At 45.0% G+C, this 15,306-nt stretch overlaps 1 protein-coding gene across 1 annotated transcript; it reads left to right on the forward strand.

The window, feature by feature from the left end:
* The first annotated feature begins 2,986 nt into the window (after positions 1-2,986).
* Positions 2,987-8,479, forward strand: TERF2IP (TERF2 interacting protein). The gene is made up of 3 exons (XM_069968652.1): positions 2,987-4,839; positions 7,647-7,759; positions 7,951-8,479. The coding sequence occupies exons 1-3, from the start codon at positions 3,045-3,047 to the stop codon at positions 8,356-8,358; spliced, it is 2,316 nt and encodes a 771-aa protein (XP_069824753.1). The 5' UTR covers positions 2,987-3,044; the 3' UTR covers positions 8,359-8,479.
* Positions 8,480-15,306: the final 6,827 nt, after the last annotated feature.

Consider the following 15,306-nt stretch of genomic DNA (forward strand, 5'->3'; position numbering starts at 1 on the left):
GAGGCGTTGAAATTCAGTGGGCGCTCCTTTATATCTGAGGCTTGTGGTTGCGTCAAATAGCGCAATAGGGCCACATATGGGGTATTTCTATAAACTGCAGAAACGGGGCAATCAATATTGGGGTGCATTTCTCTGCTAATAGGTTTATCATTATGAAAGATATTGGATTACAATAAAATCTCTGCACAGAAAATAAAAATTTTCAAATTTCTTACACACTTAGCTTTTATTTCTGTGACTCCCCTAAAGGGTTAAAACACTTTCTGGGTGTGCTTTTGCAGAGTGTGGGGGGTGCAGTTTCTGAAATGGGGTGCTTTGTGTTGCTTTCTAACACACAGGCCCCTCAAATACACTTTAAACCTGAACAGGTCCCTGAAAATATCTGATTTTGAAATTTTACAGAAAATTTGGAAAATTGCTGCTAATGTTTTAAGCTTTCTATTGTCTAAAAAAAATGAAATATAGTTTAATAAATGCCGCCAACATAAAGTAGACATGTTGCTAATGCTATTTAATGTATAATTTATGTGGCATAACCATTTTCTGTATAAGCAGAAAGGTTTCAAAGTTTGAAAAATGCATTTTTTCACAATTTTTCACGTTATTTTGGTGTTTTTCATAAAGATTCGTTATGAGTATCGACTCCATTTTACCAGAAATGTAAAGTACCATATGTCACGAGAAAACAATCTCAGAATCAGCCAGATAGGTAAAAGCATCCCGAAGTTATTAATGACTAAAGTGACACAGGTCATATTCATAAAATTTGTCTCTTGTCATTAAGGCCATTTCAGGCTCTGTCCTTAAGGGGTTAAGGGTAGCTTCACACGTACCGCATCGCTGCGTTTTTAACGGTGCGTTTTTGGTGCGATTTTTACATGTGAGTTTTGATTTTCACATGAAAATCATGTGAAAATCAAAACGCGCATGTAAAAAAACACAGCAAAAACGCAGCGTTAAAGACGCACCGTTAAAAACGCAGCGATACAGTACGTGTGAAGCTATCCTAAACATGTTTACATACAGGGCTTTCAGTTTACATTATAGGGATTGTGTAATATAGTATACAGGGCTTTGATTAAGTATTGTAATTGGGGCTATGGTGGGGGTGATAGGTATATTTTTACATATCTCTCTGGTGATGGTTTACACTTTAGTGGGTTTTTAATCTGTATTTCCATTTGTCATGTTTTGATGTAAGCAGAATAATAAAGTTTTTATTGATTTTCTAAGATATTTGTGTGGGTGCTCAATTTATTTTTTCTCTGTCCTTAATTTGTAGTATGTTCTGTGGTTGGAACATTGGCAGCATCCATTCTTATAAATTATTGTAACTCCCACCTTTTTTCTTGTATAGGAGTTTTCATGGATTTTTGTGCTGGACAGTCTCCTTCCTTTTTCCATATTGCAATCTGAAAGGCTCCAGGTTTTCCTTTGCACATCCAGAGACATTTTTTTCAATTATTCAAAATGAATCAGGAACTGGTTTTGGAAGATGATGCCATTGGAGGTGCTGGGAATTCTGGTTTCTCAAGAAGCCGATTGGACATGATATTCAAGTGGGCAGAGATGTTATGCACCAATTGCACATCCTGGCGCTTGCTCTGGCACTTCATTTCCCGTAGCAGCTGTTGAACAGTTGTCTTGGGCTGACCAGTGGGGTCCATGGCCTAAGCGTACTGTAGCAGACAGCGAGTGTAGCTGTGCACCTCAACCATTCTGGCTTTGGGCCACATCAGGGAGCATAGTATAAGTGCCCTCTAGGTCTTAACCCTTTATCCGGCTTCAGGATATGGAAGCTGGACTGCTGCAGCTAGGTCACTCCACAAGTGTAGTGCTGGTGTGAGCAGCAGCTATTCCCTAAGGACCAGGCAGAGTTAGTAAGCATAGTCAGCAGAAGAGACAGCACAGTACCAGGGGTGAAACGGAAACATAGTCAGGCAAAGTGTCAGGGCGGACGGCTTTAGAAGCAGGTCAGATAACCCGAGTCGGCAACAGGACTAACGGTACAGACAGCTGTCAGACAAGAAATATAATGTGAAGAACAGGATACACAGGAATAGCAGAAAGACACAAGACACCTTTACAATGTATGCAGGAATTCAACCAGGCTCAAGCAAGGAAGGGGCAGGTGGAAATAGTTAAAAAAAAAATGGCAGTGCCAGATGGCCCTATAAATCCAGAGCAGCCGCATGCGCACCCTAACGGCCAGAGCTATAATTGCAGCGGGGATCAGAAGGAAGTGGAGACCAGCATGGAGTACAGCAGAGAAATGGACTCAAGAGCTGTAATGACCCAACAGTTTGGGACCTACTGTGTTACCAACCGGGTGGGGAGATGGAGCAGAGAACACAGTGCCTGGACACGCTGCAGGTGGTAGGTGCCAACCGCTGGTGAGTTACAGTCACAAAGCCATAGGTCACTTTTCCACATATAATTCAGCTTGCTTTTCCACAGTGTTCGGATAAATGTGTGGAATCACACCATAAGGAAAACCAGAGACACCTTGGACAAACCCAAGAGGTCTCCTTTATGAGCCCATTCACATAGGTGCACAGCAACAAACACACCTGTGAAAACACCACTCCAACCCCACAATGCCCATCACATAACACCACAAACACTTCAGAGAATAGTGGGAGAAGCAGAGCTCTTAGTGGTAATTGTTCCCACAGGTATACAGGCCAGAGCGTGTCATGTTACACAGGAGCCAGAATACAACAAAGAGAAACCTTATAACAGCTGCATGGTCCCCAACAACTGTGACAGACTTTACTGAGGAGCAGCAGCTCTGGGAGAAGTATATGGGGAGGAGGGGCACGTGTGGGTGTGGTCACCGAGGGCAGGTGGGTGTGGTCTTTAGTAGTAGGAGAAGATGCAGTTGTGGGCGGGACGGTGCTAGGATAATATTATCGGGTTGGCGGGAACGACAGTATCACGTGATGTGTCGCTGAGGAGACGCTTGGCTCAGACTGAGGTAAAACTGAGCGTTTGTCGGGTCGCAGCCTCATGACGTCATCTATGTACGCTGATGATGTAGTAAGATGGCGGCGTTGGAGCTTTTCTCTCACTCCAGCTCCTTGTTTATAACGGACCTAGGTCCGATGCGGTTCTATGTGCGGCCGGGACCCCTGAAGCGGCAGCTGTCGCCTCTCATCACTCATGGCGGCGGGATCATGTGTCGTGTGCAGGAGCCGGGGGCCTTTCTCCTAGCAGAGCCCGGGCAGGCTCAGGGGATCCAGTACATGTCCAGCACCTACATTACAGACTGTGTGCGCAGCAACCGGAGACTTTCCCCCCGGAAATACCGCCTGCTGAGCCGAGGCATTGCGGGGCCTGTCCGGACCTGTATTAGAGCAGGGGCCCCTGTCAGGATGCACAGAGTGGAGACAAAGAACCGGTCTCCAGAGGGGGGCACCTCTGTGTCATGTGACCAGAGCCCTGATCCCGGGGGTGAGGGGGCCACCTCTGTGTCATGTGACCAGATCCCTGATCCCGGGGGTGAGGGGGCCATCTCTGTGTCATGTGACCAGAGCCCTGATCCCGGGGGTGAGGGGGCCACCTCTGTGTCATGTGACCAGAGCCCTGATCCCGGGGGTGAGGGGGCCACCTCTGTGTCATGTGACCAGAGCCCTGATCCCGGGGGTGAGGGGGCCACCTCTGTGTCATGTGACCAGAGCCCTGATCCCGGGGGTGAGGGGGCCACCTCTGTGTCATGTGATCAGAGCCCTGATCCCGGGAGCGTCCACACACCCCTGGACAGTAACCCTGCAGGAAGTAGGTCTGCTCCTGATTATGACAGCTCCATCTCAGCTGCTCCACCATCATGTGACCCTATAACCGCTGACCCCGGCCACTCTGCTGAAGCCATTACCCTATGTGACCCCAGTGCATTCTCTGGGTCCCCTGCATTGTGTGGCCCCAGGCCCTCTCTTGAGGCTCCTGATCCACATGACCCTGGTCTATCCACCAAAGACTCAGCATTGTGTAACCCCAGCCCCCACGCCCCTGTGTCATGTGATCTTGGGCCTGCCAATAAGTCCTCTGTTACAAAGGATAAGCCTGGAGCTGACAATGAACTAATGGCAGAAAGCGGAAGAAGTCAAGTGCAGATAACAGGAGTCAACCCCATTGTGATGCAGACCACAAATGAAACAGGGACAGAGAATGGGGGAGGGCATAGCGCTGTAGAGGACAACCAGTGTCAGGCAGTGCCAGGACAGAGCAGCCCGCTCCATGTTACACCAGGTGCAGTGGGGAGGCTCCCATTCAGCAGGCAGGAAGACATTACCATATTACTTTATGTCCAGGAGAATAAGACTCCCAAGAGATCAGTGTCTGGGACCCTCCTGTGGAAGGAACTGGAGAAGAAACAGCTCCTGAGAAGGACATGGCAGGCCATGAAAAGCCGCTACACCAAGTACATTGTACAACACAAACACCGGTACAGGCTTTCCCCGAAAGAGCTGGCCCAGGCAACCAGCAAAATTGTCCCTATTGAGTCACCTGTGGATGATTCCGACCAACATAGAGAACCATCCTCTGTAGATACCACTAAAGACCTCATTCCCCAGCCTCAGGACCTGTCAACTGTTGAGAAGTCTCCAAATAGTCCACATGAAGACCCTCCTGCTGCTGCAAGTTTGGTGGTTGGAAACACCAGGGAAGGGGCATGTACAGATCTCAACACTTATGACAATGATAATAGTGAAGGTGAAGGTCATAGTGATGAAAGCAAAGTGATCCGACGACTGAGGAATGCAAACAGGAGAATAGTTACTGAGCTGGCACTGAAACCTATGGAGGAAAATGGTGAATCGACAGCTGAAGGAGAAGAAGGTGTGTCATTTAGTGGCCAAGAGGGGGGACCTTCACAGGCATCTAGGGGAACTGAGCAGGAGCCACAGCAGGTCACTTCTCATATATAGAGTCGCACCCTGTTTCCGAATGCCTGTGCCATTGTGGGTAAATGTGTCTGGCGAAACATGTCATAGTAACATAGTAAATAAGATTGAAAGAAGACTAGTTCATCAGGTTTAACCTAGGGAAACCCTACTCAGGAGACATGGGAAGATTTTAAAAAGCATTTGCTGTCAATTCTGCTAGCAGACTGCAGCTACTCTTTTAGTGTCTTAAACGTTACCACTTCACGTGTTAAATACCCTACATACAGTAGATAAACTTAGTGCTTTAAGCACATTTATTACAAATGTGCATGGCAAATACACCAGCCTTTGAAGGTGTCACAGTTCACCTGATAAGAGTGCCAACCAGTCCAAATCCGCATTTGCATTAGTGAGTGCTTTTTAACCCTTTAAGGACGTGGCCCATTTTCGTTTTTACGTTTTCGTTTTTTCCTCCTTGTGTTTAAAAGGTCATAGCACTTGCATTTTTCCACCTAGAAACCCACATGACCCCTTATTTTTTGCGTCACTAATTGTACTTTGCAATTACAGGCTGAATTTTTGCATAAAGTACACTGCGAAACCAGAAAAAAATTCAAAGTGTGGTGAAATTGAAAAAAAAAACGCATTTCTTTTATTTGGGGGAAATGTATTTTTACGCCATTCACCCTGGGGTAAAACTGACTTGTTATGCATGTTCCTCAAGTTGTTACGATTAAAACGATATATAACATGTATAACTTATATTGTATCTGATGGCCTGTAAAAAATTCAAATCGTTGTTAACCAATATACGTTCCTTAAAATCGCTCCATTCCCAGGCTTATAGCGCTTTTATCCTTTGGTCTATGGGGCTGTGCGAGGTGTAATTTTTTGCGCCATGATGTGATCTTTCTATCGGTACCTTGATTGCCCATATACGTCTTTTTGATCGCTTTTTATTACATTTTTTCTGGATTTGATGCGACCAAAAATGCGCAATTTTGCACTTTGGGATTTTTTTGCGCTGACGCCGTTTACCGTACGAGATCAGGAATGTGATTAATTAATAGTTCGGGCGATTACGCACACGGCGATACCAAACATGTTTATTTATTTATTTGTTTACTTTTATTTAAAACCTGGGAAAAGGGGGGTGATTCAGACTTTTATTAGGGGAGGGGGCTTTTTACTATTAACAACACTTTTTTCTTTTTTTTTACACATATACTAGAAGCCCCCCTGGGGGACTTCTAGTATATACACTTGGATCTCTCATTGAGATCTCTGCAGCATAGATATGCTGCAGAGATCCATGAGATCGGCACTCGTTTGCTTTCGGCTGCTGCAGCCGAAAACGAACGAGTGCCGAGCCGAGGACGGCGCCATCTTGGACGCGTCCCCGGCCGGCATCAGTAACGGAGATCGCTCCTCCGGGACAAGGTCCCGGAGGAGCGATCTCCCCCACTAGACCCCAGGGAAACATTGCCTCCGGTAATCGGAGGCAACTGTCAACTTTGACAGCTGCCTCCGATTAGCTAATTAGCGGGCACGGCGATCAGACCGTGCCCGCTAATAGCAGCGGTCCCGGGCTACTCGCGGCACCCGGGATCGCGGCACTTCAAAGCGGGGCCGCCGCGCGGCCCCGCTTTGAAGTGCAAGTGCGGACATATGACGTACCGGTACGTCATATGTCCTTAAGAGGTTAACTTATACTTAAAGTGTCACTGTCGTTAAAATTTTTATTACAGAGATCAATAGTCCAGGCGATTTTAAGAAACTTTGCAATTGGGTTTATTAGCCGAAAAATGAATTTTTATCATGAAAAAGCAGTTTGAAGCTCTCCCCCCTGTCTTCATGGTTTTCCTATGAAGAGAGAAAGTAAAAGCAGAAAAACAGGACAACAAAGAGTTAATTTACATTCACATCGCAGGCTCTCTTCTCTGACAGTCACCACTGACCTCTCTGAGCTCTAATTAGGGCTCTGAATAGCCCCCCCCCCCTGCTGAGCAATCCTTTTTTCTCTGCTCTCAGCTGCTAATCTTGCTCCTCCCCCATCCCCTCATCATAGACCAGACAGATCCAACTGATGAAAAAACTGTCGAGATTTCCTGATTCTGAGGAGTGGATGACAGAAAGGAGAGGAGAAGGGGACCTGGGGAAAGGATTTTTACATGCAGATAATGGCATATTTGGCTAACAAACCCAATTACAATTTCTTAAAATCGCCTGGACTATTGATCTCTGTAATAAATTTTAACGACCGTGACCCTTTAAGTCTTATTGCCACCAGGGAAAGATGTTTTTGGAGAACTAGTTTTTATGGGATGTATACAGGCCATCAGTTGTCACTCCCCCCTGTTGTTGTTGGCTTAGACTGCAGCATAACCGTATGAGAGATATTTGAAGCTGGTTGGGTAATATGCGTGGGCTGGAGAGCACAGAATTCCCACTGGCAGAGATAGGAGAAGATCCAGCTTAAAATTGAAGTGAAGTATTCATGTTTTTTTTTTTTTTTTTTTATTATTTTTTAACTTGAGAATGGCAAATAACCCCTTTAATGTCTGTCAAAAGGGAACTGACTGCACTAACGTTACTCTATCAATAAAACAAAGTGACAGTGGAAATAGGGACAGTCTTTTCCTTTTCGACTCCTGCCTCCCAGTTAAAGATAAACCTGTGTTCATGTCTGTATGTATGATTCCAATACTGATGGTGTCTCTATACTCATAATGTCTGTTGTTTTTTTTTTTTTTTTTTTAGGAAGTAGAGTATTTATGGCTACAAGTAAACTGCCGCCAACCCCCCAGGAGAACCGGGATACTGAGAGCTCAGAAGACCTACAAATATTTGAGATAGCCAACATGGAGTTTGAGGTATGGGATGGGTAGGGGGAGGGAGAGCATTGTGTAATAAGATATACTTGAATGCAAATCACCTGAATGCTATGTGCAGAAAATATTGTGCTGTGGTGGTAATGGTAACTTTTCTCAGCATCATCTTTTTTTATCTGCTTTGCTGTAATAGCTACAGTCCATGCTCTGATCATCTGTCTTTTTCCTGACAGGTGGAGGATGAGGATTCTGGCCGCAGAGTGAAGGCTCCAGGCATAAGCCTAAAAGACTTTGTGATGGGGGAGGACTCAGTGAGTGTGGACACACAGATGCAGGTGGATGATGTGAACTCAAGCCCAGACCTGTCTGATACTGAGGGTCTGCAGGTTGCCCTGACTGACATGATGAGCGAGTTTAAGCTGGACATCTGCCAGGTCACTCAGGCCCTTCTCAAGAACAATGGGGAAGTGGGCAGCACCAGACACTTTCTTCGCGTTGGCCGGCGACCTGATGGTTTCCCCATCTGGGAGCATGAAGATGATGTAGACTTGCAGAAGAATGACCCAATGGTGCAGGCCCAGCTGGCCAGGAAATATGGTGCGGACAATGTAGCTAAAAGAGCAGCCTTTCTAGCAAGTTAGAAGGCCTGTGACCATGATGCTGCAGGACCACCTCTATGCAATATGTTCTTCTGTATCAGGCAACATTTGGTGTATAGCCCTTTCCTTATGCTCTAAGGGCTCGTTCCCACTGAGGAAAGGTAGCGGAATTCCGCGACGGAATTGTCCGCCGCGGAATGCCGTTAGCCTCCCGCTCATAATGGGAGTCTATGGGAGGCGCGCGCTCCTGCCCTGTCCGCGCTGAAGAATGAACATGTTCATTTTTCAGCGCGGACAGGGCAGGAGCGCGCGCCTCCCATAGACACCCATTATGAGCGGGAGGCTAACGGCATTCCGCGGCGGACAATTCCGTCGCGGAATTCCGCTACCTTTCCTCAGTGGGAACGAGCCCTAACATGTGGCTGTGTAGTTAAGTATCTTTCACCTTCTAGAAAAGCAGGGAGATGTCCCTTGCTGAAAGCTGTACATATTGGTGGTCTCCCAGCTTTAATGGAAATGCATATATGTAGTTAAGGTGTATGGAAGGAAACAGTAGATTACAGCTTAGCTATACAGTGATTATTTGTCTCTACCTCCCTGCTGTGTCGTTGACTAGAGTGTCCATTATTTCGTTTGTTTTTCTTGTATAGTTTGTATAATGTCAGAAGATATTTTATTATTAAAGTTCTTGATTTTAAACTTTTCTTTAATAATAATAATGTAAATGGTGTCAGGAAAAAAAATATACAGTGAAAGAAAAAGACTGCATCTATCTTTAGTTTCACTAATTCCTTCTGCACTGTAAAACATCACTGCATTGGCTTACTAACACCAGTAGGTGGTGCAGGAATCATTACTACTAACAAGGTGATCACAAACCCAATGCTCCTCAAACACCACATTCATACAATGCTGCTCGCTATTTTTGGCTCCCCTTAATTTTTTCATAGACTGTAAAATATCTTCACAAATAAATGTAAATGTACCAGTCTTATATCTTCAGGATGTTATAATTAGTGATCAAAGTAAAACAACAATAAAATATTGTTTTCAACTTACATGTAATTTTAAAGCGAATGTATCATCAGGTACATCATGTTAAATTGTTTATATTAATAGACTGGTGCAAAGTGCCGGTCTATTCCTGGGCACCAGCCTTTTTTTGAACTGTGGCCTGATTCCAGAGCACAGTGCCGGGAACGCAGCTCCATTGATTCTAATGGAGCCTCTTCACAGAAGGGAGGGCAGATCATTAAATTCCTGGGAATAGACTGCCGCCGTGCATGGCATTTGGGCCGCAGTTCGAAAAAAAAGACCCCTACACTGCATGCCAACGCCGGACTATTCATATAAAGAATTTAAAGATGAAACAGCATGTGCATCAATAAAGCCCCCCCCTCCCAAGTTAATACTTGGTTACACACTGCATTGATGACAGCCTCCAAACATTTCTCCCACTCCTCATTTTCATTTTTTTAGAACTATTTTTTTAGATTTTCTATGGGCTTTATGTCAGTACTTATTACTTGCCATTTTAAAACAGTCCATTTTTTCTTTTTCAACCATTCCTGTGTACTTTTGGATGCATGCTTTGGGACACTGTCTTGCTGGAGTACCCATGGTCTTCGACTAAAACCAGGTTTTCTTACACTGGGTTGGACATTTTGCTCTAAAACCTCTTGATAATTTTCTGATTTCATGATTCCTGTGATACCTTTAAGGCCTCTGGTCCAGACACAACATAGCAACTTCACAGCATTATGATTAGTACAGGCGATTTTAAGAAACTTTGTAATTGGGTTTATTAGCCGAAAAATGCATTTTTAAAAATGCAAAAAGCAGTTTGAAGCTCTCCCTCCTGTTTTCATGATTTTCTATGGAGAGGGGAGGGGTGGAGGGAGATGAGGCACGAAAACAGGACAACAAAGAGTTAATTTACAGCTACATCACCTGCTATCTCCTCTGACAACACTGACCTTTGAATACCAGCTTTCATGCAGCTCCCTGCTGTGTAATCCTTTGTTCAATGCTCTCTGCTGCTGACTAATCTCCCTCCTTCCTCCTCCCCTCCCCTCTCCATATAACATATAACAGACAGGACTTGACTGATGTAAAAGAGTCGAGATTTCCTGATAATGAGCAGTGAATGAGAGAGGAGGGTGGGACCTGGGGAAAGTCTCTTCGAATGCAGATAATGGCAGATTTGCCTAATAAACCCAATTACAAAGTTTTTTAAAAATCGCCTGGACTATTAATTTCTGCAAAAAAATTAAACGACAGTGACACTGTTGTGAGGATGTGCTTTTTGTTATAAGCTTCATTGTGCCGTCTGTAAACAAACTGTTGCTTTGCATTGCCAAAAAACTCAATATGTGTTTCATCTGTCCAAAGAACATCTCAGAAGGTTTGTGCTTTAGGTTCCTATTACACGGAGCGATTTTTAAAGATTAACCCCTTAGCATCTCATGACGTACCTGGTACGTCATGGTGGGGCAGGGGGAGTTCAGAGAAGGGTCCCGCCGGGACCCCGCTCTGAACGGCACCGCTCCCGGCTGTTATCTGCAGCCGGGGGGTGCCTCTATTAGCCGGCGCGGGTCCCGTTGCCGCGCCGGCTAATTAACCATTTCAATGCAGCTGTCAAACCTGACAGCTACATTGAAATGCTTTATACTGCATGTCCCTGGTGTTTAGTAGGACGGATTCCCCCCCCCCCCCCCCCCCGCGCGATGCGATCGTGGGGAAGGAGATCCGTTCTTCTGGCCGGGCCGGGCCTCAGCGCCGCAATGACGCTGATCCCGGCTCGGCAATACATTGCTCTGGCATGCAGCAGGCCAAAGCAATGTATCATCGATTACAATCATCATTGCTGTGTATATACACAGCATTGATCTCTATGAGAGATCAGTGCTATGTATATACAAGTCCCCCAGGGGGACTTCTTGTTAATGTAAAAAAAAGAAAAAAAAAAGTGTTTATTAATAAAAAAAATCCCCTCCCTTAATAAAAGTCCAAATCACCCCCCTATTCCCATTTTATAAATATAAATAAACAAATATACAAACATATATGGTATCGGCACGTGCATAATCGCCCGAACTATTAAGTCATCACATTCCTTATCTTGCATGGTAAATGGCGTAAGCGCAAAAAAATTCCGAAGTGCAAAATTGCCCATTTTTGGTTGCATCAAATCCAGAAAAAATGTAATAAAAAGTGATCAAAAAGTCGCATATAGTCACAATAGAAAGTACAGATCATGGCGCAAAAAAATGACACCTCACCCAGCACCATAGACCAAAGGATAAAAGCGCTATAAGCCTGGGAATAGAGCGATTTTAAACACATTTAGTTTATATAAATGGTTTTAATTTTTTAAAAGCCATCAAATAATATAAAAGTTATGCAAGTTACATATCGTTGTAATCATACTGATGTGAGGAACATAGATAACATGTCAGTTTTACCATAGGGCGAACAGCGTAAATACGAAACTCCCTGAAATGAAAACAAATTCCTTTTTTTTTTTTTCTATTTGACAGCGCAAATGATTTTTTTCCGGTTTCACAGCATATTTTATGGGAAAAGAATGCCTGTCATTGCGAAGTACAATTGGTGTAGCAAAAAAAAGGGCTCATATGGGTCTGTAGGTGAAAAAATGCAAGCGCTATGGCCTTTTAAACATAAAGTGAAAAAAGCAAAGGCGCAAAAACCTTAAGGGGTTAATGACTAACGATAAACGATCGCAAACGAGATTGTTTATCGTTAATCTTAAATCGTTCACCACATTACACAGAACGATGGTCGTTAGATACGATCGTTATTGCGATCGTTACTATGATCGTTTATTCCTTCTGATCCCAGCAAAACATTGAACAATGTGCTATTACACTGAACGATTAGTGGAGAAATGCGGAATTACAGCAAACGATTAACGATAATTTTAGGTTCAGATCTAAACGACACAGGAAGGATTTTTCGATCGTTGCCTGCAATTATCGTTTAAATTCGAATTATATAACGATTAGTCGCACGATAATCATCTCGTGTAATAGGGTCCTTAGTGTTTGGCATATGGTACTTGTTGTAACCATGACCCCAGACTGTTCCAGGTTGGCCTTTAGGTTTTTGAATGTTTGAATGTTTGAACCATTCTCACCAACCATCAAAGACATCTCTTGTCAATTTTCCTCTTTCCCCCATGTGCAGAGAGGTTCTTAATGGTTCCGTGCTTTGCAAACTTCTTAATAACATTGCATGCTGTTAAAACTGGGATACCAAGTTTGTGTTTGCTAATAATATTTCTAATGTCCTCAGACAGCTTTTTTGTCTTCACCATTGTGGCACAGTAACAGGGCCTAACGTGTCTTTTTTATACACTGAGGGTACAAACCCACACACCGTATACGCAGCAAATACGCAGCAGATTTGATACTGTGTTCAGTTATTTAGATCTAATCTGCTGCGTATTTGTTGCGTATTTGCTGCGTATCGCAGCAGTAAATACGCTGCGTATACGGTGTGTGGGTTTATATTCTTAGGCTGGGTTCACACTACGTATATTTCAGTCAGTATTTTGGTCCTCATATTGCAACCAAAACCAGGAGTGGATTGAAAACACAGAAAGGATCTGTTTACACAATGGTGAAATTGAGTGGATGGCCGCCATATAACAGTAAATAACTGGCATCATTTCAATATAACAGCTGTTGTTTTAAAATAACAGCAAATATTTGCCATTAAATGGCGGCCATCCACTCAATTTCACCATTGTGTGAACAGATCCTTTCTGTGTTTTTAATCCACTCCTGGTTTTGGTTGCAATATGAGGACCACAATACTGACTGAAAAATATTTGAGGCTGTATTTTTGAGGCTGTATAGCAACCAAAACAAGGAGTGGATTGAAAACACAAAAAGGCTCTGTTCACATAATGTTGTAATTGAGTGGATGGCCGTCATTTAATGGCAAATATGTGCTGTTATTTTAAAACAACGGCTGTTGTATTAAAATAATAATGGAAGTTATTTACCGTTATATGGCGGCAATCCACTCAATTACAACATTATGTGAACATATCCTTTCTGTGTTTTCAATCCACTCCTGGTTTTCGTTGCTATGAGGACCTGACATGAGGACCAAATACAGCATCAAATATACATAGTGTGAACACAGCCATAGGGTGCGTTCACACGTACAGGATCCACAGCAGATTTGATGACCCAGATTTGCGTTGCTTTAAATCTCCAGCTTCAAATCTGTGGAACCTGTACGCGTGAACGCAGTCTAAAGCTATGTTCACACTACTGTACGTGACAGTACGGCCGTTGTAGCCATCGGCAACAACGGTCGTACTTTGTACAGTGTGGAACACTGCCTATTCTTGTATGGGATCCAGGCTGGAGTGTATACACATCGTATACGCTCCGGCCGGGATCCCATGCGGCTCCGCAAAGAACTGGCATGTCAGTATGATATGGTGGCAGGTGACAGGATAATGACAGACTGTGTGCAGTTCTACATCTGGCAGTGGGGGACAACAGGGATGGTGGCAGGCGACGGGCCTCTTGATGCCTTACCTGCACATTTACAAGTGAGAGCTATGGAAGGGAACATCGGGGGTTAGCAGTAGGTGATGGTCTTCATGTCCTACATGCAGCTGCTCTGCAATAGATGGTGAAGGTAGTAGATAATGGCGGTGGACTAAAAAGAGTCACAGCTGCATGCCCTGGTATTCTGTTGGCTAAAATTTTGCTAGGTGTTACTTTTGATGGAGGCCTTATATTTAGCAATTCAGCCAGGGCCGCCCGCCCCATCAGCTGCCCAGATTGCCGCCACCCCGCCCGGGGTGCGCCCCCCGGGCCGGTCCCTCCAGGCAGCCGGATCTAGTACAGTGAGCTTCCGGCACAGGCAGCCTGTCACACACCTGCCCGGAAGCTCACTGCTGTAGCCCCGCAGCGCCCGGACTTCTCTCTTCTGTTTGGCAGTGGACATGTGACGAGATCACATGACCGCCGCCGAGGAGAGAAGTCCGGGCGCTGCGGGGCTACAGCAGTGAGCTTCCGGGCAGGTGTGTGACAGGCTGCCTGTGCCGGAAGCTCACTGTACTTACAAGATCAGCTGCCAGACAGAGGGAGACGCTGCCGCAGGATCCAGGAGAGGTGAGTGTATTTTTTTTTCTTCTCATAACTGCTAGAATGTGGGGGCTACAATGGGGCCAATAGTATGGAAGGCTACACGGGGGGGGGGGGAGGCTACATGGGGGGTGGGCTATACTATGGGGGGCTATTTGGATGGGGGGCTACTCGGGGGGAGAGCTATACTATGGGGGGCTACTCAGGGGGAGAACTATACTATGGGGGGCTACTCAGGGGGCGGGCTATACTATAGGGGCTACTTGGATATACTTTTGGGGGCTAGGCTATACTTTGGGGGTCTACCCGAGGGGAGGGCATTACTATGGGGGGCTACACAGTGGGTCTATACCATGGGGGGCTACACGGGGGGAAGGCTATCCTGTATTGGGCTATTACTATCTGTACTGCACAGGGGGATTAGTACTATAAGGGGGAACACTGGGGGGATTATTACTATAAGGGGAGCACAGGGGAGATTTTTACTATGGGGGGGCACTGGGGGATTATTACTATTGGGGGGCAAAGAGGGGATTATTTCTATGGGGGGGCACAGGGGAAACGCTCCTGAATTCAGAAAAACCTCTACTAGGTCTTATTTTCCGGGGATGACTTATTTTTGGGGAAATGGTATGATTAGTTCAGGACCTTGCCTAACAAGGAGCGTATGTCTCTCTGTCTCCCGATGTCTCCTGCTTGCTCCCTGCAATGTGACTGACAGCATGGGAGCAGAGCTATGAATCTCCCACCATCACTTCCTATTGACCATCAAAAGTGCTGTTGTTATTATTTTTTTTTTAAAACATACTTTATTAGTTTTTACAAGAGATAAAGAAGGTAAGGCAAGTATCATACAGGA

This window comes from Dendropsophus ebraccatus, chromosome 4 (genome assembly GCF_027789765.1).
Source record: "Dendropsophus ebraccatus isolate aDenEbr1 chromosome 4, aDenEbr1.pat, whole genome shotgun sequence".
NCBI lineage: Eukaryota > Metazoa > Chordata > Amphibia > Anura > Hylidae > Dendropsophus > Dendropsophus ebraccatus.

What these genes read in the sequence shown, in the direction of transcription:
- TERF2IP (XM_069968652.1), top strand. Translation starts at nt 3,045, where the DNA reads ATGGCGGCGTTGGAGCTTTTCTCTCACTCCAGCTCCTTGTTTATAACG. An exon ending in GACAGCTGAAGGAGAAGAAG is followed by an intron (nt 4,840 to 7,646) that starts GTGTGTCATTTA and finishes TTTTTTTTTTAG; the next exon opens with GAAGTAGAGTATTTATGGCT. An exon ending in TAGCCAACATGGAGTTTGAG is followed by an intron (nt 7,760 to 7,950) that starts GTATGGGATGGG and finishes TTTTCCTGACAG; the next exon opens with GTGGAGGATGAGGATTCTGG.